This window comes from Anolis sagrei, chromosome 11 (genome assembly GCF_037176765.1).
Source record: "Anolis sagrei isolate rAnoSag1 chromosome 11, rAnoSag1.mat, whole genome shotgun sequence".
In the NCBI taxonomy this organism is placed as follows: Eukaryota; Metazoa; Chordata; class Lepidosauria; order Squamata; family Dactyloidae; genus Anolis; species Anolis sagrei.
The window spans coordinates 33,879,006-33,906,096 of record NC_090031.1 but is presented as its reverse complement, the minus strand read 5'-3'; the positions used below and the strand labels follow the sequence as shown (position 1 = coordinate 33,906,096).

The window sequence follows — 27,091 nt, the reverse complement described above, 5'->3', positions numbered from 1 at the left end:
GCAGTGAAAACCCTTGAAATGGATGAAAAGCAGAATGGTCCTTTGAGGAGCATTAGGCAAATGGAACCTCCATGTTTAGGGATAGTGTAGCTCTAAATACCAGGAATTTTGGACATGGAATCTGGGAAGGATTGGGGGGGGGGGGGGTATTTTCTGTTCCTGGTCTGAAAGTGTTCTTTCAGAGTTGTTCTACTCCAGATCTCAAACCAAAGGAGGGAAGGGGGGTCCTCTTACCACATGGCTTGCACGGACACCGGCTTGAAGATGTGGATCCGGTTATCGGTGGAGACGCTGAAGCCCCTGGAAAGAGTAAACACAAGGCCACGTTCAGCAGAGCCAAGCTTAGGAGTGAAGCCCCAAAGGCACCATGTGTGCGGGAACGATATGAGTGTTGCTCCCGCAGTGCCGAGCACCAAAGTCACTTCGATATTCCTTTCCCGATGGGAGTGAACCCCGTTCTTACCCGTCGCCATCCAAGTGAATGAGGGCATCGCTCCAGAGCGGCAGGACCAACCCCATGGTGCACACGCTGCTGCCAAGACAAGAGAAGAGAAAGAGGAGGGGGATGAAATCTGACGCAGGGTATCCACATGATGTAATTATAATGGGAAGGAAGGGGTACCCCCAACACAAGCCATTCGAGAGGCGGGAACAAAGAAAATATATTATTATTATTATTATCACGAGTAACCTTGGGTTATTTGAAAAAGTCATTTTTACTGTACACAATGCATAAGGTTGTGGGTGAACTACAACTCCCATCATGCCAAGAAACTCCATCAGTTCCTAAAGTTTGTGAGGTTGGACAGGATTGCTCTCCCAAATCTGTCTCATATGTTCAGTTGTGGATCAATTTCTCTGTTTGCTGTGTGCCATAGAAAAGGATAGGAAAGGATTATGGGAGAGGCAGTGGGTGGGCTCATGCAAATTCCACATCAATGGAGAGTTGGGAACACTGGGATGTCTGTGGCGGAGGAAACACATACAATCTAGGATGGAATTGTCCTCAAACGAAAACCTTCCCTTGAGTGGTGGGCAGTGTGGTGTTGGTGGAGGACATTGGCAGGGCTCTTAGAGATGTTCATGGCTCTCACCTGCAATGTCATTGGAGGGAGGGACATTGGTGTTTCCTGAGTAGTGGGAGTTGTAGGTTTTTGTGGAAGTGGGAGTCTGTGTAAGTGGACACCCCAGCCAAAGATATACAAACATATTTTTCACTTCTATTATGTGTATAAATATTAATAATAATAATAATTGTTATTATTATTATTATTATTATTATTATTATTATTATTATTATTTGCAGGCCTTTCTTTTGTTTATAGTCAACGGTAACCCTTCTTTCCCCCTACTTCTTCCTTGCTTTTGTTGTGTTTCCAACAAATTATTATTATTTTATTGTCATTATTATCATTATCATTATCATCATCATCATCATTATTATTTGCAGGCCTTTATTTTGTTTGTGGTCAGCAGTAGCTCTGCTTTCCCAACTTCTTCCTTGCTTTTATTGTGTTTCCAACAAATAATAATTATTATTATTATTGTCATTACTATCATTATTATTATAATTTGCTGGCCTTCCTTTTGCGGTCAACGGTAAGCCTGCTTTTCCAACTTCTTCCTTGCTTTTGTTGTATTTCCAAAAAATTATTATCACACTCATTTTCATTATTATTATTGTTAGGCCTTTCTTTTGTTTGTGGTCAATGCTAAGCCTGCTTTTCCTTGCTTTTGTTGTGTTTCCAACAAATTATTATTTTATTGTCATTATTATCATTATTATTATCATTTATTATTATCATTATTGTTGACATTATCATCATCATTATTATTAGGCCTTTCTTTTGTTTGTGGTTAATGGTAAACCTGCCTTCCCAACTTCTTCCTTGCTTTTGTTGTGTTTCCAACAAATTATTATTTTATTGTAATTATTATCATTATTATCATTATCATCATCATCATCATCACCACCATCACCATTATTAGGCCTTTCTTTTGTTTGTAAGCCTGCCTTTCCAATTTCTTCCTTGCTTATGTTGTGTTTCCAACAAATTATTATTATTATTATTATTATTATTGTCATTATTATCATTATTATTATTTGCAGGCCTCTCTTTTGTTTGTGGCCAATGGTAACCCTGATTTCCCAACTTCTTCCTTGACTTTGTTGTGTTTCCAACAAATGATAATAATTATTATTGTCATAATTATTATTATTATTTGCCAGCCTTTCTTTTGTTTGTGGTCAACGGTAACCCTGCTTTCCCAACTTTGTTCTTGCTTTGTTGTGTTTCCAACAAAAAGGCAACCCTATCGCAGTGTCGTCTTGGCAAGTTGTGTCCTTTGTGGTTGAGAGAGTGTTGACTTGCCCAAGGTTTCCCAGGCCAAACTCTGCTCTCCTGAGTTACATTCCAAGGCTCAAACTCAACAATCAAGGTTTACTTTTTGGACTTTTTGGGGACTATTTTCAAGCCACGGATAGCCGAATCCATAGATACAGGATCTGTGGATATGGGAGGTGGACTGTATGTGGGTGCCTAAGCTGTGGCAGTCTGAAGATGGACCCGGTCCCTGTCTTCTAAGGGGCCAAGGAGACCCAGGCCGAGATGCCCGAGTGCCATGAGCTCATGGAAAGACGAGGGGAGAGACCAAGAGGGCACCTCTGAATCGACAAAAATAGCTCCCCAGGGACTGGGGGATATTTTTAGGGACACTCCTCTTGAAAGCCCTCGGCAACAAGGCTAAATTGAGACGTGCAAAGACTCAGAGAGATTCAGTGTCTTATGAGCAAAGCAGGAAAAGGACCTGAGCAAAAACCAATGGTGGGTAAACTAGAAATCCCACTTGGCACCTCTCATCCTGGGGCTAGGACTGGTGGGACTGGCCGTCTCGTCGGAAGAGCTCATTTTGCCCATCTATGGATTTCAAGCAGGCACAGGCAAACTTGTGGACTTCAACTCCCACAATTCCTAATAGCCTACCAGAGAACGCCCATGACCAACCAAAAATACTGGAGGTCTTTGAAGGGATTTAGAGGAGTTGTAGCACACCTACATCCAGGACGCACTATGAACCCAAACAACGGTGGATCTGGACCAAACTGGGCATGCATACCTGATATGCCCAAATTGGAATACTAATTGGTTGTTGAGGGAAATTGGCCGGGACACTGTGGAGTTGTATGTACTGGGATGTATAGTTCACCTGCAATCAAGGAGTACTCTGAACTCCACCAAAGATGGAATTGGACCAAACTTGGCACACAGAGCCTCCATGACCAGCAAAAAAATACTGGAGGTCTTCACGGGGAATTTATCTTGATTTGGGGGAGTTGTAGTTCACCTATCTCCAGAGAGCACTGTGAACCCAAACCCCGATGGATCTGGACCAAACTTGTCACACATACTCGATATGCCAGAATTTGATTACTGGAGGGATTTTGGGGGGAGGGGGCAGGAACTGAACTTCCTTTCTGGGAGTTGTAGTTCACCTACAACCAGAGAAACTATGACTTCCATTGATGATGGACCTGGACCAAACTTGACACACAGAACCCCCATGACTCACTCCACCTACTGGAGGGGTTTGAGGAGACTGGCTCACCGTAGTGGGAGTTGTAGTTCACCCTGCAGCCAGAGAGCACACTCAACCCCACTGAGGATGCATCTAGAGCAGTGGTTCTCAACCTGGGGGTCCGCAGATGTTTTGGCCTTCAACTCCCAGAAATTCTAACAGCTGGTAAACTGGTTGGGATTTCTGGGAGTTGTAGGCCAAAAACATCTGGGGACCCCAGGTTGAGAACCACTGTTCTAGAGCAAATTGCCCAACATCACAAACTTGAAGTATTGATGGAGTTTCAGGGAGGTAACCTGACATGATGGGAGTTGTAGTTCACTCACAACCTTAGGCATTTGGAATTATTATTATTATTATTATTATTATTAGCTTGGGCAATGCCCAAGGTTACCCAAGAGAATAATAATAATAATATATAATAATAATAACAATATATAATAATTATAATAACAATAAATGCCAACATTAAAATTAGTACTATCTTATACTAATAAGCTATGCTACCTTATTAAACCATCAAACACTTAAACATAACATCATTAAAAACCCTAATGAACATTGGTACCCACTAAGATCTTTCGACACAGCCAAATCTGCTGAGAAGAGGAAAACAGCCAAGTCTGCCAAAGGAGATAACCATACAGTTTGGGCAGTGCCAGCAATAGGCCCTATCCCACAACTCCCAAAACCATGCATCCCTCTGGAGACGACGTACCTGTCGTTGGAAGAGAAGTCCATGCCCAGGACAATGCTCTCCTCCGTGTCCTGCCGACCATTGGTGGAGACCACCACCATGTAGCGGGTGCGGTTCTGGTAGGTGCTCTCCAGCCGGACAGCCTGGGGGGAAAAGGAAAGGGAATGGAGGAATCCGAACCCAAATGGCACAAGGCTTGTTGCAGTGTCTCCCCTAAGCTGATCTTTTCTGGGGCTTGGACACATTCTGGAGTTTGGACTGCAACGCCCAGAGCCAACTCCCATGGCTAGCGGGGGGAAGACTAGGAAGGTGGTGAAGTCCTTCATTGTGTAGACGGAGGGACAGCTCAGCACTCGATGCCAGTCAAATGCCTGCCTTCCTTGCGTCTTTCGATGCCAAGTTGGCAAGATGTGTCATTGCCACCGCACGACAGGAAGCGGGCGTCACGCAGCGCAAGACGGGAGGAAGTGGCCCTGTGTGGCCTGGAGATGCCCCCAGGGAGGAAGCAGATGGGGACAACGTGTGGGTCCTTTGTGGACTGGATTTTTAGGCAATCTGGTTACGTTGGTTCCCAGAAATGTTTGCGCCTCGGTAAGCATGTGTCTCGTAGGAAAGTGAGACCTGAATCTTCCGTGGAAAGGAGCTTTGGGTTATAGCACTGCCCACCAACACTGCGAGATCTCCAAAGGCGAAATCATTATTTATTTATTTACTTAATATAATACTAGCTGTCCCCTGCCACGCATTGCTGTGGCCCAGTTTGTGTATATGTGTGTGTGTGTATATGTTTGTGTATTTGCATGTGTGTTTGTATATATATTGTTTTGCACATGCGCTGTTATGTATTTTTTATTTTTTGGCTGTTGAAGTCTCTTCCAATGTGTTTTTCAATGTGTCTATGAGTGATGGTTGTTTTTCTGAGTGATGGTCACTCATTGGCCTCATAGGTGTATTGTGCCCAAATTTGGTGTCAATTCGTCCAGTGGATTTTGAGTTATGTTCATCCCACAAACGAACATTACATCTTTATTTAGATAGATTTATTTATTAATTAAATTATTTATTTATTTACAACATTTATATGCCGCCCTTTCTAACCCCGAAGGAGACCCAGAGCGGCTTACAAGTAATATGTAAATACAATATATTATTTTATTATCATAGCACAATATTAGTATTATATATTGCTATATTGTACTACTCCATTATACTGTAATAATATTAGTATTATATTGTATTACATTATAATATTATCAATATTATATTATATTTTTAGCACTAATCATTAGCATTAAGAGATTCCTAGAGGAAACATTTTAAATCCACAAATCATCAAACCACGGCTTTGGGACAAGTGATGTGTTCTATTCTGGATAAAAATTGAAGAAATGCCTACGGGAATGAACATGTATTTAGGTTGTTGTAAGTTTTCCAGGGTGTATGTCCATGTTCCAGAAGCATTCTCTCCTGATGTTTCATCTGATCTATGGCAGGCATCCTCAGAGGCTGTGAGGCCATAGATGGAGGTGAAACATCAGGAGAGAATGCTTCTAGAACATGGCCAGACAGCCCGAAAAACCTACAGCAACCCAGTGATTCCGGCCATGAAAGCCTTCAACAATACATTGTGAGGTCTTTTGGAAACTACAACAACAACAATTCTTTATTGATTAGTCAATTTTGACCATATCAAGACATGCAAAACATACAAAAACATACACACTTGCCCATACATTGTGAGGTCTTTTGGAATCTAGGAAAATGGGATATATCTATCTATCTATGGATTAATGCCCAGGGTGGGAGAAAGAACTCTTGTCTGTTGGAGGCAAGTGTGACTGTTGCAAATGGCCACCTTGATTAGCATTGAATGGCCTTGTAGCTTCAAAGCCTGGCTGCTTCCTTCCCTGGGGAATCCTTTGTTGGGAGGTGTTAGCTGGCCCTGATTGTTTCCTGTCTGGGATTCCCCTGATTTTTGAGTGTTGCTCTTTGAAAGGCACAGAAGACTAACTCAACCAGCCATGAACCAACCTGGACACAGCATATTATTGCAGAACACAGAAATGCTGCACAACACTCACCACCACCATGTTTGACTACACCGAGAAGCCATAGAAATCCACAAGAAGCAGGTGGACAATTTCAACAAAAAGGAGGAAACCATGAAAATGAACAAAATCTGGGTACCAGAATTTTAAAAAACTCTAAAATTTCGCTGTTTCGTATTTGTTGTGAACCGCTGTGAGTCGCCTTCGGGCTGAGAACAGCAGTATATAAGTAAGGTAAATAAATAAAAATAAAATAAAAATAAAAATAAAATCAGGACAGTAAATAAGAGAAACATTCTGAAAACAAGGGAATTCCAGACAAAAAACAACCAAGGCCAACTAACACCTCCCAACAAAGGATTCCCCAGGGCAGAAAGCAGCGAGGCTTTGAAGCTACAAGGCCATTCAATGCTAATCAAGGTGGCAGCATTCACACCTGCCTTAAGCATACAAGAGTTCTTTCTCCCACCCTGGACTTTCCACAGATATATAACCCCCATTTTCCTAGTTTCCAACAGTCCCCACAACCTCTGAGGAAGCCTGCCACAGATGTGGGAGAAATGTCAAGAGAGAATGCTTCTGGAAAACTCACAGAAAGCTTTTGATGACACAATATTTATCGAAAAATATAATGTGTTGTCGAAGGCTTTCATGGCCGGAATCACTGGGTTGCTGTGAGTTTTCTGGACTGCCTAGCCAAGTTCCAGAAGCATTCTCTCCTGACGTTTCTCCCACATCTATGCTTTGTTCCGAAACCAGAGCAAACCTGGGAAAGGTAGTCCCTACGCACCATCCCTGCCTCGCTGCTCCTTCTCCAGAGACCTGTCTGGCAGCAAGCGGATTAGCGGTAATCTAATTTGCTTTGCTAAACCAATCTGGGCAGCAATAATTAGCCAGGCGGTTTGGGCACAAGACTGCTGCCGAAGCAAGCGAGGAGCCAAAAGGGCTGGCAGGACTGGCCTCTGCCCTGAGAGCTTTGAAACGAGCGCAACTGTGGGCTGTTCTCCATGGGAAACGGTTGCTCCCATTACTTGGCAGGGTTTCCGTCGTCCACCATTTTCCAAGCCTCGGGGTTTCCTCCGACAAGCCCAACACAAACTTTGGAACAACAACTTGTGCCCTCAAGGATTACGCTGCTCGGTGTTTGTTTATCCTTTCCGAGAAAGCACGCCGGACAGGTTCGGCGTTGAGCAACCGCCTTCACAGCCAGCAAGCCACGGAAAGTGTAAACAGAGCTGCTCCCCAGGTGGCAATCTTGGCCTGCTTTGGGAAAGATCTCTCAAATAGTCGTCTCTGCTCCAAAGACCAAACTACCACCATCTTTCCCATTGCCCCGGTTGTGCCGCTGAACTGCTGACCTGGAGTTGGCTGAACTGCTGACCTGAAGGTCGGCTGAACTGCTGACCTGAAGGTTGGCAGTTCAAATCCGCAAGACGGGGTGAGCTCCCATCTGTAAGCTACAGCTCCTGTTCACAATTCGAAAACATGCAAATGTGATAAATAGGTACCGCTTTGGTAGGAAAAGGCAAAGAGATCATAGAATCATAGAATCAGAGTTGGAAGAGACCTCATGGGCCATCCAGTCCAACCCCATTCTGCCAAGAAGCAGGAATATTGCATTCAAATCACCCCTGACAGATGGCCATCCAGCCTCTGCTTCAAAGCTTCCAAAGAAGGAGCCTCCACCACACTCCGGGGCAGAGAGTTCCACTGCTGAACGGTTCTCATAGTCAGGAAGTTCTTCCTCATGTTCAGATGGAATCTCCTCTCTTGTAGTTAGATGCTCTAAGCCAGGGGTCCTCAAACTAAGGCCCGGGGGCCAAATCCGGCCCTCCAAGGTCATTTACCCAGCCCTCACTCGGGCTCAACATAAGTCTGAAACGACTTGAAAGCACACAACAACAACAACAATACTATCTCATTGGCCAAATCAGGCACACACTGCCCATTTAAATACAGAACTTCCTGACTGTGAGAGCTGTTCAGCAGTGGAACTCTCTGCCCCCGAGTGTGGTGGAGGCTCCTTCTTTGGAGGCTTTTAAACAGAGGCTGGATGGCCATCTGTCAGGGGTGCTTTGAATGCAATATTCCTGCTTCTTGGCAGGGGGTTGGACTGGATGGCCCATGAGGTCCCTTCCAACTCTAGGATTCTATGATTCCCTTGCTCTTTGATTCCATTCTTCCTTGTCTCTCCTTCCTTCCCTCCCTCTTTCTCTCTTTCATTCCTTCACTCCTTCCTTCCCTCTTTCACTTTTTTATTTCATTCTCTTGCTCCTTCTCTCCTTCCTTCCTTCTTTTCCACCTCTTTCTCTCCTTCTTTCTCCCCCTTTCTCTCCCTCCTTCCTTCTCTACACTTCTTTCTTTCCTTCTCCTTCCCTCTTTCTCTCCTTTTCTTCTTCCCTCCTTTTTTCCCTTCTTCTCGCTCTCTTTCTCTCCCTCCTTCTCTCCTTCCTTCTCTATTCTTCTTTTTTTCCTTCCTTCTCTCCTTCTCTCCCACCTTCCTTCTCTACCTCTTCTTTCTTTCCTTCCTTCACTTCCTCCTTCTCTCCTTCCTCCTTTCTGTTTGTGTGTTTGTGTATATATACAAACACACATGCCATATGTATATATAGAAACACGCATGCACATGGTTTTGCGCATGCGTTGCAATGTTTTTTGTTCGTTTGTTGGCTTTTTAAGTCCCTTCTGCTGTGTTTTCCGGTGTTTTGATGAGTGACGGTCACTTGTTGGCCTGAGGGGTGTCTTGTGTCCAAATTTGGTGTCAATTCGCCCAGTGGTTTTTGAGTTGAGTTCTGTTCATCCCACAAATGAACATTACATTGTCATGTATATAGATATGATTAAACCGCAGGGCAACTGGCCTGGGGTTCCTCTCACCCCCCCCCCCCCTCAATGGCTCTCCTGTGAAGAGAGTGATGGGTTCTGCAGGCAACCAAGAGATGGACCAAGGAGAAGAGAAGGTTTGTTCCCAAGGGGCGAGCAAGAGGAGGGCTTACCAGCCGGATGTTGTCCTCCGGGCGGAGCAACATGAACATGGCTTGCAAGTGTTGCTGGAGGTCTCCTGGAAGAGAGAAAGCAGGGGGTCAAGGTATGGACAATCCTTCCTGGATTGAACAGGTCCATCTCTTCCCAATCCACCTTTGAGGTACGCAGGGGAGCATCTCCGCTATCTGGCTAAGGCTCAAAGCTCGCCTATCGTCTTTCTTTATCCATCCGTGATGGAGGACTTTGGGAAATACCAGTCTGGCTTGCGCTGTTGGATCGAGGAAGGCCTTACCTGCGTGTTTATTCCTCCGGTGGCTGATCCTGGGGGTCGAGGAGCCATTTCCGCGCGGCAGGAAGAGGGCGGCCCCTTTGACGGTGAGAAAGCTTTCGCTGATGCTGCAGGACAGGAAAGGAGGAAGGGAAAAACAGAGAGAGAGAGAGAACAAATGAGTCCAAAGGAGGAAAAAACACAGCTCTCATCTCTCAAAGCGGACCTGACGCCTTCCTTCCGTATGCCAAGGAAAGCAGTGCTGGACCCTTCCAAACTCTACTTCTCTACGGAATGACACAATGGAGCTCATGGGTTCCACCAAAACCACCATCTGGGCTTATCCCACCAAAAATAGCCAGAAACAGGGTAAAATCATGGTCTTAATCCTAGAGAGGTGACCAAGGAGGCCTCAAAAGCTGTTGAAGTGTCCAACAGGAACCAACAGGTCATCCAACCAGGTGACCCAAATCTGTCCCAGGACAGGTAGGAAACTGGAGATCATCATCATCTTTATTTATACCCCGCCACCATCTCCCCAATGGGGACTCGGGGCAGCTTACATGAGGCCAAGCCCAAACAACAAATTACAACAGAGTAAAACTGAAAACACAAACAATAAACAACATCATAATTACATAAAACATGTGAATAAATAACAATATAAAATTACAATAAGCACAATCACAGTAACAATGGGTGGGCTACATGTAATGGATTTAAAAAATCTAATTAAAAACTAATTAAAAACCATTTCATCCACAAGGTTTGTTTGGTTGGTTACAGGATAGAAAGTTTCATCTACGCTGACGATCGTGCCATCACCACTCAAGCAGGGAGCTTTGAAATGGTTGAACAGAAGCTCTCCGAAGCTTGAGGTGCTCTTACTGCCTATGACAGGGAAAACCAGCTGATTCCCAATCCATCTAAAACACAGGTGTGTGCTTTTCACCTTCAGAACAGACAAACATCTTGAGCCTTGGGGATGACCTGGGAAGGAATCCCACTGGAGCATTGCAGCACAGCCAAATACCTGGGAGTCACTCTGGGTCGTGCTTCCAAACAGGCCCTATATCACAGTACCTGATCCCAGGTTTTCTGCTTTAAACTGGATTATATGAGTCCGCACTGCCAGATAATCTGGGATAAGGAGAAAAAGTGGGCTCAGATCCTGGGATACTGGGCTTGTCTGGAAGGGGCTTAAAGCCAATCTTAAAAATTGTGGCGTAGACACCATGAACTGGGAAGAACTGGACCTTGAGTGCTCTAACTGGAGGTCAGTTGTGACCAGCAGTGCTGCGGAATTTGAAGAGGTACAAATAGAGGGTGAAAGGGAGAAACGTGCCAAGAGGAAGGTGCGTCAAGCCAATATTGACCAGGAAATTCCCCCTGGAAACCGATGTCCTTACTGCAAAAGAACATGTGGATCAGGATTAGGTCTCCACAGCCACTTATGTATCCACCACCAACACACTATGCTTGGATGGCCATCATCCTTGGGCTACTAGAGATTGCCTAAGTAAGCATTTCTGTGTGGAAGGTACCGGAGACTACCAGAATCCTCTGCCAGCTAGACTTTGAGTCACAGCCCAAAACCTAAGGGTTGTTTCTCAACTTGGGACTGTTTCATGGGATTGCGGACAAACGGCATTATGGACGAACAATATTATGGGATTGTGGACGAATGGCATTATGGACGAACAACATTATGGGATTACGGATGAACAATATTATGAGATTCCAGATTAATGGCATTATGGACGAACAACATTACGGGATTGCGGAAGAACAGCAATACGGATGAACAACATTACGGGATTGCGGACGATCGGCATTATGGATGAACATTACAGGATGATGGGTGAACAGCATTACGGGATTGCGGACGAATGGCATTATGGACTAACAACATTACAGAATGTCAGACGAACAACATTACGAGATTGCGGACGAACGGCATTGCGGATGAACAACATTACAGGATGACAGATGAACAATATTACGGGATTGCGGACGAACAGCATTACGGGATGACGGGATTGCAGACAAACAGCACCGTGCAGGAAGATAACAAGGATGCAAATTGTGATGTGCAAAATTCCTTCTGAATACTGACTATGAGAGTAAAACCAACCCGCAATCCAGCACCAGATCACCTCTCAACGCATCTGGGTTTCTCGACATGCAAATATATATTTTTGAGAAGAGAACCATCTGCAGCTTGTTACCAGAATCCGTCGCAGCTGTCCTCTTGCGGTTAAGAGGCTCCAGCTGCACATCCTTCCCCAAAATCTTTGACCCACACTCTCTTATTATGATTTCCCCCTGAAATGTTGTGATCTCTGAGATCGGCGTAAACCAGAAACCGCAGCCGCAGAGTAATCGAGGCGCACGCCCAAGCGCTGCCAAAACCCAACACCCTCCGCGTGCGTTTCCATTCTACGAGCAGGGCTCGCCAGCCTTTAAACGCACCCAGGGGACCCACAACGTCTCCAAACTTCCTCTCTCCTGTGAAATGAACTGGGCAGATTGAGGTGACGCAGGACTTTCTCTTCTCTTCCTCATTCTCCCAGGGTGATGGGAAGGAAAGGAAGTGTTCATTAAGACGTCCAGCCCTTCCCTGGAGAACCCTCTAACATTTATTGCCAAGCTTATTATTAGCCATTTCGTTTTCAAATTTAGAGCTCGACAACGATCAAACTCTTCCTGGCTGGAGATCCAAGAAGTCACGGTCTATTAGCAACGTTGGGAACCTTTCTCCTGTGTGTCTTGTAGGCCTCTGAGTCACTTCTCAGGGCTTTTGAGTCACATCTCGATTTACGATGACCATGAATTTCATAGGGTTTTCTTAGGCAAGGAATCCCCAGAAATAAATCACTTTTCTCAACGTGGAGGCATCACAAGGGGGTTTCAGAAGGGTCACCAAAGACCATCAGAAAACATATATTTTGGATGGTCTGAGGAACCCCTTTGGCAGAGAAGGCTGAAGATTTCTCCGCCTGTCCTTCTCTTCCTTTTTGGAAACAGAGGAGGGCAACTAAAATGATCAAGGGCCTGGAGAACAAGCCCTATGAAGAGTGGCTTAAAGAGCTGGGCATGTTTAGCCTGAGGAAGAGAAGGCTGAGAAGAGACCTGATGAGGAGGGAGCAAGCTTGTTTTCTGCTTCCTTGGAGACTAGGACGCAATGGAACAATGGCTTCAAACTACAAGAGAGGAGATTCCATCTGAACATGAGGAAGAACTTCCTGACTGTGAGAGCTGTTCAGCAGTGGAACTCTCTGCTCCAGAGTGTGGTGGAGGCTCCCTTCTTTGGAGGTTTTTAAACAGAGGCTAGATGGCCATCTGTCAGGGGTGCTTTGAATGAAATATTCCTGCTTCTTGGCAGGGGATTGGACTGGATATGGGAGAACTGTGTGCCAAGTTTGGTTCAATCCCATCGTTGGGGGGGGGGGGGTACAGAATGTTCTTTGGTTGTAGATGAACTATAAATCCCAGCAACTACAACTCCTGAGTGTCGAGGTCTATTTCCCCCAATCTCCACCAGTGTTCACATTTGGGCATATTGAGTATTGGTGCCAAGATTGCTCCAGATCTATCATTGTTTGAGTCCACAGTGCTCTCTGGATGTAGAACTACAACTCCCAAACTCAAGGTCAGTGCCCATCAAAGCCTTCCAGTATTTTCTATTGGTCATGAGAGTTCAGCGTGCCAAGTTTGGTACAAATTCCATCGCTGGTGGGGTTCAGAATGCTCTTTGATTATAGGTGAGCTATAAATCCCAGCAACTACAACTCCCAAATGACAAAATTAACCCCACCAGTATTCAAATTTGGGTGTATCGGGTAATTGTGCCAAATATGGTCCAATGAATGAAAATACATCCTGAATATCAGATATTCACATGACGATTCGTAACAGTATCAAAGTGACTGTTATGAAGTAGCAATGAAAATAATGTATTGTCGAAGGCTTTCATGGCCGGAATCACTGGGTTGTTGTAGGTTTTTTCGCGCTATATAGCCATGGTCTAGAGGCATTCTCTCCTGACGTTTCGCCTGCATCTATGGCAAGCATCCTCACTTCACTACCTCTGAGGATGCTTGCCATAGATGCAGGTGAAACGTCAGGAGAAAATGTCTCTAGACCATGGCCATATAGCCTGAAAAAAACTACAACAACGCAACAAAAATAATGTTATGAGTTGATGCAAGTTTTTCAGGCTGTATGGCCATGTTCCAGAAGCATTTTCTCCTAATGTTATGGTTGGGGAGCAACACAACATGAGGAACTGCATTAAGGGGTTGCAGCATTAGGAAGGTGGAGAAACACTGCCTTAGTGTGACCATCACAATGGACGTTGAACCCACTTTACCCAACAGCGCAGCCTTTTAGCTTTCCGCATCCTGCCCAGGAATGAGAACGGAGTGGGTTTTACCTCCTCCTTCCAGGTAGAAAGAAGACCTCAGAGAAAGCTTTGGGATCTCGTTCGGCGTTTGGGAGGTGGGTGGACCAAGCCGAACAGAACGGCATTCATTCCTTGGACTCGATTGCCATCCCATCGTGCAAAAAGGGACGTGGGCCGGGTGACCCCGAGGCCTTTTGGATGCGGCTGCCGAGTGGCATAAAGGCCCCATTTAGCCGGGAACAGATATACTGTTTATCGCCAAGGCAAGCCGTCCATTGCAAGTGGGGGGAGAGATACAGGCACTTTGGAAGCCCAAGCAAAGTCATTCCACAAGCTGAGATAGGGAAGAAGGAACCAAGACGCCTTCCAGTCCTTTTGGGATCAGCATCGAAATTATAATTAACTAGCCGTCCCCTGCCACCCGTTGCTGTGGCCCAATCTATGAATATATGTTTTGTGTGTGCATATATGTGTATATATGTAATTTTGCGCATGCGTTGTAATGTTTCTTTTAAATTTTTTGGCTTTTTAAGTCTTTTCCGCTGTGTTTTTCAGTGTGTTTATGACTGACTAGTCATCCCCTGCCACGCATTGCTGTGGCCCAGTCTGTGTATATGTGTTTTGTGTATATATTTGTGTATATATGGTTTTGCACATGCGTTGTAGTGTATTTTTGGGGTTTTTGGGTTTTTAAGTCCCTTATACTGTGTTTTTCAGCGTTTTCATGAGTGATGGTCACTTGTTGGCCGGATAGATGTATTTTGTCCAAATTTGGTGTCAATTTGTCCAGTGGTTTTTGAGTTCAGTTAATCCCACAAACGAACATTACATTTTTATTTATATATAGTTTTCTGGGGGGTCATTCCTCGCAGATTTGCCCAAGATATGGATCTGTTCTCTAAACCTCTCTCTGCCCAATCTGGATGTGTTTGGACCTGCGCTGGTTTTGGCTTTGCAAGTGTGAGGATACCAGCCGAAAGCGGAGTGGAATGGAAAGGCAAAGGGCAGATCTCGCCACAGGATGATTTGCGTACAATGGAAAAGGAAGTTGGGAGCTGCGGGGCTGGAAAACCAACCCCAACCAGCCTGAAGAGCAGCCACAGATCTCGAAACACGGTTCAACGGAGCCCTAAGGGAGCAGGAACACGGCAGGGAAAGGTCAAAGGCTGGGGCAAGACACAGATAGGCCAATCCTTTCCGTTTGCTCACAGACACGTTGGCTCCAGAGATGGGGATCCAAGGGCTGCCCTCTCTTCAGCCAAGAGATAAGACCAAGACGATAATATTAAAAGTCCTAAGCAGCAATGTACATAACATGCAAAGTATGTACAGCCAGTCCCTGAGTTATAAACATCTGACTTACAAACAACTCCTAGTTTGTTTGTTTTTTAATTTCAATGTCAGGAACGACTTGAGAAACTGCAAGTTGCTTCTGATGTGAGAGAATTGGTCGCCTGCTAGTACGTTGCCCAGGGGACGTTGCCCGGATGTGTTACCATCCTGTGGGAAGCTTCTCTTATGTCTCTGCATGAGAAGCCGAAGCTGACAGGCGGGAGCTCACCCCACTCCCTGGATTCGAATCACCACGGATTGCTTCTCAACTTGGGACTGTTTCATGGGATTGCGGACGAACAACATTATGGGATTGTGGATGGACGACATTACGGGATTGTGGATGGACGACATTACGGGATTGTGGATGGACGACATTACGGGATTGTGGATGGACGACATTACGGGATTGTGGATGGACGACATTACGGGATTGTGGATGGACGACATTACGGGATTGTGGATGGACGACATTACGGGATTGTGGATGGACGACATTACGGGATTGTGGATGGACGACATTACGGGATTGTGGATGGACGACATTATGGGATTGTGGATGGACGACATTACGGGATTGTAGATGGACGACATTACGGGATTGTGGATGGACGACATTACGGGATTGTGGATGGACGACATTACGGGATTGTGGATGGACGACATTACGGGATTGTGGATGGACGACATTACGGGATTGTGGATGGACGACATTACGGGATTGTGGATGGACGACATTACGGGATTGTGGATGGACGACATTACGGGATTGTGGATGGACGACATTACGGGATTGTAGATGGACGACATTACGGGATTGTGGATGAACGACATTACGGGATTGTGGATGGACGACATTACGGGATTGTGGATGGACGACATTACGGGATTGTGGATGAACGACATTACGGGATTGTGGATGGACGACATTACGGGATTGTGGATGGACGACATTACGGGATTGTGGATGGACGACATTATGGGATTGTGGATGGACGACATTACGGGATTGTAGATGGACGACATTACGGGATTGTGGATGGACGACATTACGGGATTGTGGATGGACGACATTACGGGATTGTGGATGGACGACATTACGGGATTGTGGATGGACGACATTACGGGATTGTGGATGGACGACATTACGGGATTGTGGATGGACGACATTACGGGATTGTGGATGGACGACATTACGGGATTGTGGATGGACGACATTACGGGATTGTGGATGGACGACATTACGGGATTGTGGATGGACGACATTACGGGATTGTGGATGGACGACATTACGGGATTGTGGATGGACGACATTACGGGATTGTGGATGGACGACATTATGGGATTGTGGATGGACGACATTACGGGATTGTAGATGGACGACATTACGGGATTGTGGATGAACGACATTACGGGATTGTGGATGGACGACATTACGGGATTGTGGATGGACGACATTACGGGATTGTGGATGGACGACATTACGGGATTGCGGGCAAACGACATCATGGGTGAACAGCATTACGGGACTGTGGACAAACACCATTGTGCAACAAAATAACAGGGGTGCAAATTCTGATATCCAAAATTCCTAGATTTACGCTTTCACAATCTTTGGCTGGATTTACACTTGAGCAATGTCCCTGTTCTGAGATACATACAAATTCAACTTAAGAACAAACCTCCAGCCAGGCTTTGAAGCTGCAAGGCCATTACACGCTAATCAAGGTGGCCAATGGCAACATTCACACTTGCCTCCAACAGACATGAGTTCTTTCTCCCACCCTGGACATCATTCCACATAGTATATAAACCCAATTTTCCTAGTTTCCAACCTCACAACCTCTGAGGATGCCTGCCATAGATGTGGGCGAAACGTCAGGAGAGAATGCTTCCGGAACATGGCTGCAACCCAAACCTACAGAACATATCGTGTTTCTAACTTGGGGACGGCTTTTATGTATATTAATTGGTTTGTTCCACAAAGGCTCCCACACGGACGGACGGATCTGGACCAGACACGGCACACGGACCCTTCATGTTCCGACTAAAAATATTGGCAGGGTTTCAACTGAAATAATCCAAAGTAAGCATAGATTGGGACATCAAAAAGCGCAGAAAGGAGGATGAGGCAAGAAATGGCAAAGCACATAATGTTAACGGAGAAAGAGCGCCTGCGTCACGACGTCAAGGGATGGACGAGAAGAGGGAAGCGGTCCCTTCCGAGAAAGGAAGTCTCACCCTGCCGAGTGTGGGAAAGTCTCGCCGTGCAAAACATCTGCCTGACCGCAGATGCTGGGGAAGGGAACCCACAAAGGTCCTCAGACAAGGCGTATAGGGTTTCCTTCTCCACGGGCTCGAGGGGAGGCAAAGGATTGGGACTGCAACTCCCATTTGTCCTTGGCTGATATAATGGGAACTGTTGGATACAAAACCCTCTCCGATCCAGATATGAATGGAGATTCCCTCCAGGAAGGAAAAGCAGAGGAACGGCACCAGATTTTGGAAACACTGCAAACTTGTGGCTGAGTTTGAATCATGATAGCCAGAGGGAAGGGAAAATGCCAGCAAAAGCCAACAAGTCCCCATAGCACTAAGTGGCAATTGTGGAAATATTTTCTGGTGGGTCAAGAAAACTTCAGCCCTTTTGGACAAGTTCCGTCAGGTGGAAAAGATGGGAATTTGTGTCCAAAACAACCCTGCGGCAAAAACCTGACATCAAAAACTACAACTCCCACTTGTCCCTGCCAGGATGGAAACCATAGTTTGCAAACTGGCAGCTCAAACTGGCGCAGACCCCAATTAATGGCTTGCAGGAAATCTATGTAATGTCCATTTGTGGGATTAGCAGAACTCAAAAACCACTGGGCGAATTGACACCAAATTTGGACACAAGACACCTATCACGCCAACGAGTGACCATCACTCATAAAAACACTGAAAAACACAATGGAAGGGACTTCAAAAGCCAAAAAATAAAGAAAATACATTACAACACATGCACAATACCACATATCTACACATATGCACAAATATATACACCAGTGTTTCTCAACCTGGAAGTCAGGACCCCTGGAGGGGTCGCGAGGGGGTGTCAGAGGGGTCACCAAAGACCACAAGAAAACACAGTATTTTCTGTTGGCCATGGAGGTTCTGTGTGGGAAGTTTGGCCCAATTCAATCGTTGGCAAGGTTCAGAATGCTCTTTGATTGCAGGTGAACTATAAATCCCAGCAACTACAACTCCCAAATGTCAAGGTCTATTTTCCCCAAACCCCACTAGTGTTTACATTTGGGCATATTGAGAATTCGTGCCAAGTTTGGTCCATATCCATCATTGTTTGAGTCCACAGTGCTCTCTGGATGTAGGTGAACTACAACTCCCAAAACTCAAGGTTCAATGCCCACCAAACCCTTGTGGTATTTTCTCTTGGTCATGGGAGTTCTGTGTGCCAAGATTGGTTCAATTCCATCATTGGTGGAGTTCAAAATGCTCTTTGATTGTAGGTTGGTTTTGTCACTTGCGAGTTGTAGTTGCTGGGATTTATAGTTCACTTGCAATCAAAGAGCATTCTGAACCCCATCAACAATGGAATGGAACCAAACTTGGCACACAGAACTCCCACGGCCAACAGAAAATACTGGAAGGGTTTGGTGGGCATTGACCTTGAGTTTGGGAGTTGTAGTTCACCTACATCCAGAAAGCACTGCAGACTCAAACAATGATGGATATGGCTCAAACTTGGCACAAGCACTCAATATGCCCAAATGTGAACATTGGTGGAGTTTGGGGCAAATGGACACTAACATTTGGGAGTTGTAGTTGCTGGGAGTTATAGTTCACCTACAATCAAAGAACATTCTTTACCTCACCAATGATATTTATTTATTTGTTTGTTTGTTTAGTATATTTGTGTACTCAGCCTTCCGGCGACTCGAGGCGGTTTACGAGGCAAAATTCAATGCCACCATTGAATTTCAGTTCTACATGCTTTACCCATCCACTCATGATTTTTTTTAATTGCAGCATTTTAATTCCTTTTCTCTGTTCAGCTGTTAAAATGCTGATCCATCAATAAAATCATAACACTGTAATAAAACATAATTCAATAAATACTCATTAAAACAATGTCCAGTCTGGTCATGTAGTTGTCCCGTTCTTATGTCCGTAACTCAATATTCGCAAATGCCTGCTCAAATAGCCATGTCTTAAGATTCTTCTGAAATGCTAGGAGCGAAGAAGCCAGTCTGATCTCCCTAGGAAGGGCATTCCCTAGCCGAGGGGCCACCACTGAGAAGGCCCTGTCTCTCGTCCCGGTCAACCATGGTTGCGTTGATGGCGGGACCGAGAGCAGGGCCTCTCCAGACGACCTTAAAGTCCTCGAAGGTTCATAAGGGGAGATTCATTCGGACAGGTAAGCTGGGCCAAAACCATTTCAGAATTGGGTTGTTGTAGGTTTTTTTGGGCTATATGGCCCTATATGGTCTAGAGGCATTCTCTCCTGACGTTTCGCCTGCATCTATGGCAAGCATCCTCAGAGGTAGTTAGGTCTCGAAGGTTCATAAGGGGAGATTCGTTCGGACAGGTAAGCTGGGCCAGAACCATTTCAGAATTGGGTTGTTGTATGTTTTTTCGGGCTATATGGCCATGGTCTAGAGGCATTCTCTCCTGACGTTTTGCCTGCATCTATGGCAAGCATCCTCAGAGGTAGTGAGGTCTGTTGGAACTAGGAAAAAGTTCCAACAGAGAGGAAACAAACAAGGACATCTAATCACCTCTCAACAAAAGTTCACTCCAGGCACTGTCAGGCAATTATATGCTAATCAAGGTGGTCAGTTGAAACAGTCACACCTAGGTCCAGCAGACAAGAGTCCTTTTTCCCACCCTGGTCATTCCACAGATATATGAACCCTTTTTCCTAGTTCCAACAGACCTCACTACCTCTGAGGATGCTAATGGTCTTTGGTGACCCCTCTGACACCCCCTCATGACCCCCCACATGGGTCCCGACCCCCAGGTTGAGTAACACTGGTTTAGATTGGGCTTCGATACCCTGCTTGGCTGTGAAAACCCACCAGGTGACTCTGGGTGAGTCACAGTCTCTCAGCCCCAGAGAACCCGATAATAAGGTTGCCGTAAATCGGAAGCGACTCGCAGACACACAACAGCAACACACAAACGCACTAAAAATAGAGGCGGGTGCCCAGCTGCCGCTTTGTTTACAGAACAAAAAAACCCGAGAGAAGAAAGAAAGGAGCAGGTGGGAGGGAAGCGGCTTTGGAGTGCCAACCCCCGCGGGCGCACCCAGGTGCCCTCCAGAGTCAACAATGGGAAAGGTGTGCGTATTCAGCGAGAAAAAGAAAGGGGTGGGCTGACATCACCCTCCTTCCTCCCAGCTTCGGCAGAAACCAGTTTGCTGACTCCGGCTGGAAACAGAGGCGGTGAGGACTAGAAGCACGCTCTGCTCCGCTGCTTCGAGTTTTGTCTTGTGCCACAAACGTCTGGTTTGAGAGAAATCATTTCGTGTGACGCTCATGAGAGTGAAAGAGGACAGGTTGAGGAATGCCTGCTCCACTCCAGTAGCCACAAAATAATCCCTCTTGCCATCAAGAAAGCTTTGGGAAGGAAGAAGTAGATGCAGAGGGATCATATTTTGACCCAACAGAACTACAGGGTGTTACGTTGCATGACCACCTGCGAAAAGTGAAAATACACAAAGTAGGGATGCTATATATGTTCATTGAGTTCCGAGGGTGAAGCAGAAGCGAGGAGAGATTTAAAGGCACCGTACACTTTTTTTAGAACACTGCTCTCGGCAACGGCAACCATTCATAAACTGGGAGGCAAAAACCCGCGAAACAGCGAGTCTGCGAAAAGCAAACCGCAAAGTAGTGCACCGGGATTGTGGCGCAGCTGGCTGAGTGTCAGCTGCATTAAGATCACTCTGACCAAAAGGTCATGAGTTCGAAGCCGGCCCAGGTTGGAGTGGGTTTCCAACCAATTGTGTGTAGCCTGTTGTCAACCTTTGCAACCCAAAAGACAGTTGCATCTGTCAAGTAGGAAAATTAGGTACCACCTTAAAAGTGTGGGGAGGCTAAATTAACTGATTTATGAGGCCATCAAGAAGACTCCAGCAAAGCATTCCAGTGGGGAAGCATGCGGGGAATGCGGAAGTGCTTCACCAGCGTCGCAGATGGACGATGAAAAGCGACAGCACCCCTGGCGGCCAGAAAAAGTTAAATAGCCTCTGTGTATGTCTGTATATGTTTGTATGTCAAAACTGGCATTGAATGTTTGCCATATATGTGTACACTGTAATCCGCCCTGAGTCCCTTGTGGGGTGAGAAAGGCGGAATATAAAAGCTGTAAATAAATAAAGCTGTAAATAAATAAATAAACACTGTAGTTCAGTGGTTCTCAACCTTGCTAATGCCGTGACTCCTTAATGCAGTTCCATATCTTGTGGTGACCCCCAAGCATAATATTGTTTTCGTTGCTGCTTGATACCTGTCCTTTTACTACTGTTATAAATCGTAATGTAAATATCCGATATGCAGGATGGACTTTCATTCACTGGACTAAAATGAGCACAAATACCCACTATGCCCAAATGTGAATGCTAGTGGGGTTGGGGGGAGGATTGATTTTGGAATTTGGGAGTTGCAGTTGCTGGGATTTATAGTTCACCTATACTCAAAGAGCATTCTAAACTCAACCAGCGATGGATTTAAATCGAACTTGGCACACAGAACTCCCATGACTATTAGAAAACACTGGAAGGGTTTGGTGTGTATTGACCTTGAGTTTGGGAGTTGTCGTTCACCTATACCCAGAAGACTGCTGTGGTTTCATGCAATGATGGACCTGGACCTAGCTTGGCACGAATACTCAATATGCCCAAATGTGTGCACTGGTGGAGTCTGGGGAAAACAGACCTTGACATTTGGGAGTTGTAGTTGTTGGGATTTATAGTTCACCTACAATCAAAGAGCTTTCTGAACTCGACCAACAATAGAATTGGGTCAAACTTCCCACGCAGAATCCCAATGCCCACAGAAAAAACTGTGTTTTCTGATGGTCTTTGGCGACCCCTTTGACACCCCCTCACGACCCCCTCAGGGGTCCCGACCCACAGGTTGAGAAACACTGCTATATATGTTTATCGAGTTCCAAGGGTGAGGCAGAAGCAAGGAGAGATTTAAAGGCACCGCACACTTTTTTTAGAACACCGCTCTGGGCAACCATTCATAAACTGGGAAGCAAAAACCCGCGAAACAGTGAATCCGCGAAAAGCGAACCGCAAAGTAGCGTGGGAACACTGTAATTGAAGGCAGTTTCCAAATCCCCTTTTCCTGTGGCACAAAAAGGAAACAAGCACCCAAACTGGGGATAGATGTGCTCCAAGTGAGCTGCGCTTCTGGACACTGGGTGTTTGGGATGACGTATTTTCCAAAGGTGAAGTGAGGCTTCGCTCTTTGGCCAATCTCAAAACGGATCCCTCCGGCCAGTGATGCCCCATTTGGAAAAGGGACCAGAAATACTGAAGAGAGGAGCTAAAAGGAGCCGTGACATGTCGGATTATGCCTGAGCTCGACTTGGGTGGAGTGGCGCTAAGCAGATTCTGAAAGTGATGCTCGCCGCAAATAGGATTGGAAAGTCAGCAGAGTCGGGCCGACGTCTCCCTCCATATTAGCAAAGAAGCCCAGGGCTGGCTATATTTAGGAAAGACAGGCCAGAGAGAAAAAGGCAGCCTTGGAAACACCAGCCTTGTCTAAACGCTGAGATGGGAGCGGAAATGTGGGGCAGAGGAGGGGAAGTTCCACAAGCTTAAATCAGAAAGCGCCCACATTTCTAAGGCTGGCACCAGAACGCTGAAGGGCAACAAAAGCCAAACACAGACGAGTGAAAACAAGGCTGAAATCAGATCAGAAAGGAAGAAACAAGGGTTTGAGGCCTAGAGATTGGTAACAAGGTGGTACAGAGTGATAATTATACAAAATTTAATCCCTTTTTAATTAATAGCTTAATTATAATGTTGCATGTTTTTATGATCTATGCTTTTGCCCGTGCTTGTTGAGAAGCCTGCATATTGCAGTGAGTGAAAGAAGGTGTGTTACTACTAGGGAGAGATGAGATCCCTTCACGTAGTCTCCAATGAGGATTGACGGAGACCAAATCATGTTTGTGTACTTGGATGGGAAACCAAACCCCAGGGTCAATTTCAAAGCAAGGGCCTGGCAAATGCAACTCTGAGGACCCCTGGCTTAAGAAAACCCAATAAAGTTGGGTTGCTGTGAGTTTTCCAGGCTGTATGGCCATGTACAAGAGATGCCTTCAGGTCTGGAACATGGCCACACAGCTCGGAAACTTCTCCCGTTACGTGCCTTGTATCCTTACTTTCCGGATATCTCTCGTACAGCGCAAACTTTGCACTTGGAGGAAAACAGAATGAGGACGCTCATCTCTAACCTTCACCACAACGCCAGTTGATGTGCTACTGACGACTGACACTGCTCATTTGCTTCTGCTAGCTTCCCGCTACACAGCAGTGAGACCAACTTCTCCCACAAAAATTCCCCATGAGAGCTACGTGCCTTGTAACCTTACTTTCTGGGTATCCCTCATACAGTGAAACTTTGCACTTGGAAGGAAACAGAATGAAGACACTCATCTCTGACCTTCACCACAATGCCAGTTGATGAGCTACTGACGACTGACACTGCTCATTTGCTTCTGCTAGCTTCCCGCTACAGAACAGTGGGACCAACTTCTCCCACAAAAATTCCCCACAAGAGCTATGTGCCTTGTAACCTTACTTTCTGGGTATCTCTCATACAGCACAAACTTTGCACTTAGAGGGAAACGGAATGAGGACGCTCATCTCTAACCTTCACCACAACGCCAGTTGATGAGCTACTGACGACTGACACTGCCCATTTGCTTCTACTAGCTTCCCAGTACACAGCAGTGAGACCAACTTCTCCCACAAAAATTCCCCACAAGAGCTACGTGCCTTGTAACCTTACTTTCTGGGTATCCCTCATACAATGCAAACTTTGCACTTGGAGGGAAACGGAATGAGGATGCTCATCTCTAACCTTCACCACAACGCCAGTTGATGAGCTACTGATGACTGACACTGCTCATTTGCTTCTGCTAGCTTCACAGCAGTGAGACCAACTTCTCCCACAAAAATTCCCCATGAGAACTACGTGCCTTGTAACCTTACTTCCTGGGTATCCCTCTTACAGCGCAAACTTTGCACTTGGAGGGAAACGGAATGAGGACGATCATCTCTAACTTTCACCACAACACCAGTTGATGAGCTACTGACGACTGTCACACTCATTCACTTCTGCTGGCTTCCCGCTAGACGGCAGTTTTGGAGTTCAGCCTGTGATTGTGTCTAATGATCAGGGTACTCCGGATGTTGGGAATGACAATGATGTTTCTAATGCTGAGGTTGCTTTAGATGCTGTAGATGCAGGGAACGACAATGGGATTCCTGTTCATATTGTCTTTTCCACTTTCACAATTTTTAAAATTGTGTCTAAGCTCACACTTCTGGCAACACCGTGAAGTTGAAGCATATCTCCCATCATTGCAAGATATCTGATGCTAGGATTCAAAAGGATTGTTCCACCTCTCTCCATTGCCAGCGCCGACCGCTCTCCGTGCGGGATCTGTTTACCAAGAACGCTTTTATTCCTGGAATAAACTTTCCATCAATCATTCAACGTGGGGCTGATTCGGACAAAAGGGTTTGGCCCTATCGCCACTCCCATCTCAAGGCAGGAGAAAGGTGGCTCGATGCTTAAAGGAGAGCCAGAAAAATGTGGAAGAGTCAACCAAGGGTTTGGCTATTCGTGGCATCCTCTCTAGTCGACGAGAACACTTAACCTAGGGATGCCTCTATTAATGTAATTTTATAGGTATCAATTTTTATTTTGAAATTGACCCGTATTGGCTGCATTTTCCACCCTTGGCTTAGACTCGAATCAATATGTTTTCCTAGTTTTTTGTGGCAGAATTTGGTGCTTTGGCTTATATTCTGTCGGCTTATACTCAAGTATATACGGCACATACAAATATATTCGGGTTGGCTTATACTTGAGTATATATAGTACATACAAATGTATTTGGGTCAGCTTATACTCAAGTATATACGGTTGTTGTTGTTCATTCGTTCAGTTGTCTCCGACTCTTCGTGACCTCATGGACCAGCTCACGCCAGAGCTCCCTGTCGGCCGTCACCACCCCCAGTTCCTTCAAGGTCAGTCCAGTCCCTTCAAGGATGCCATCCATCCATCTTGCCCTTGGTCGGCCCCTCTTCCTTTTGCCTTCCACTTTCCCCAGCATCATTGTCTTCTCTAGGCTTTGCTGTCTCCTCATGATGTGTACAAATATTACCTTCAGCCTAGGTGTATACGAACGATAAATGAATGGCATGCTTGGACTTGCGTCACATCTCCAAGATATCTCCGGAGAGATGAAAGCCTTCCAAAAATCAACGTATTTGCCGAGCACCAAAACGACATTTCAGACAAAGGACAATAATGCCCCGTCATTTTTGGATGAATTTGCTTTTTTGGCACAATGTAATTGGAAAGAAGACCGCTGAGTCAAGGCAGCGCCACAATCTCAAAGAGGGAACGTGTTGCGACGGAGCATCGTGGAGGACTTCCAGGGTTTTTCTATCTCCTAAGAGTCTACGAAAGGGCCGGGTAGGATCACACGCTTGGACACACACCTTCCTACGCACCAGAACGCATCTTTCGTACGTCAGGACATACCTCATGGTCTTATCGCAGGGTCTTGTTGCTACGCTTATCTTTGTTCCACCTTGCCATTGAGAAACAGCATTCTGCAAAAGAACCCTGGAATGTCACCAGAAGATAGTGACCTCACCTGGTAAACTCTTCTGTTCCCTGGCGGTTTCCACAAAGGCGTCGAGCCAGTGGAGAAACGGGCAAAAATACATGGTCAGACGTTGACGGGAAGCACAACACAAGGGCCTTTGTATCTGTACAGTGCATTCAAGGTACTCGGAGGAGTCAGGAATGTCCTCTTGGAAATATGAAGTATCGGAAAATTATCCTCCGGCCGAACGTTGAGCCAAGATGCCCAAAATGAGGACCAAAAATTGCCCCACTGAAGCAGAGTTGCGTTGCATGCAGGAGGGTTGAGATCCTGGCATCTCCTCTGGTTAAAAGCAGGAAAATACACACACACACAAACAGAACTGCAAAGGCTGCAGACTGTTGTTGCCAAAGTTTCAAAATACTCCTTTTCTGGTTTGCAGGTTGGCTGAGGGATGTTGGACATGCTCACGACGTGCGCTACAACCTACAATGTCATTGGAGGGAGGGCCTTTGGTGTCTTCTGAGGGGTGGGAGCTTGTCTGTGGAAGTGGACACCCCAGATACACAAACACACATGCATATTCTCACTTTTATTATGTGTATAGCATCATACACAGATGTTTTGGCCTTCAACTCCCAGGAATTCCAACAGCTGGTAAACCGGCTGGGATTTCTGGGAGTTGTAGTCCAAAACACCTGGGGACCCACAGGTGCATCGATTTTAAGCACCCTCCTCCACTTTGCATGGAAGAGCAATTCCTTCCCTGGTTGAGAAGGTCAAGGAGAATGGAGGTTCCCAAGCACACCGCCTGGGATCTTCTCTCCCCAAATAAACACACAGATACACAAACACCCGGCTCCTCCCAAACTGCCCGGACACAGAATGCAAAATCGCAGAGCTGTGCAAACAGGCGCTGC

The 27,091-nt window shown here is 45.9% G+C and overlaps 1 protein-coding gene across 1 annotated transcript in view; it reads right to left on the bottom strand.

Moving 5' to 3' along the window:
- The window catches only part of SSH2 (slingshot protein phosphatase 2), a 103,414-nt gene that overhangs the window by 28,316 nt on the left and 48,007 nt on the right, over positions 1 to 27,091 (bottom strand). Inside the window, exons 3-7 of the mRNA XM_067472181.1 lie at positions 9,599 to 9,702; positions 9,318 to 9,382; positions 4,295 to 4,416; positions 464 to 532; positions 235 to 300 (exon numbers count right to left, since the gene is read on the bottom strand). Of these exons, the coding sequence (XP_067328282.1) occupies positions 235 to 300; positions 464 to 532; positions 4,295 to 4,416; positions 9,318 to 9,382; positions 9,599 to 9,702 (426 nt within the window). The remainder of the gene's footprint in view (positions 1 to 234; positions 301 to 463; positions 533 to 4,294; positions 4,417 to 9,317; positions 9,383 to 9,598; positions 9,703 to 27,091) is intronic.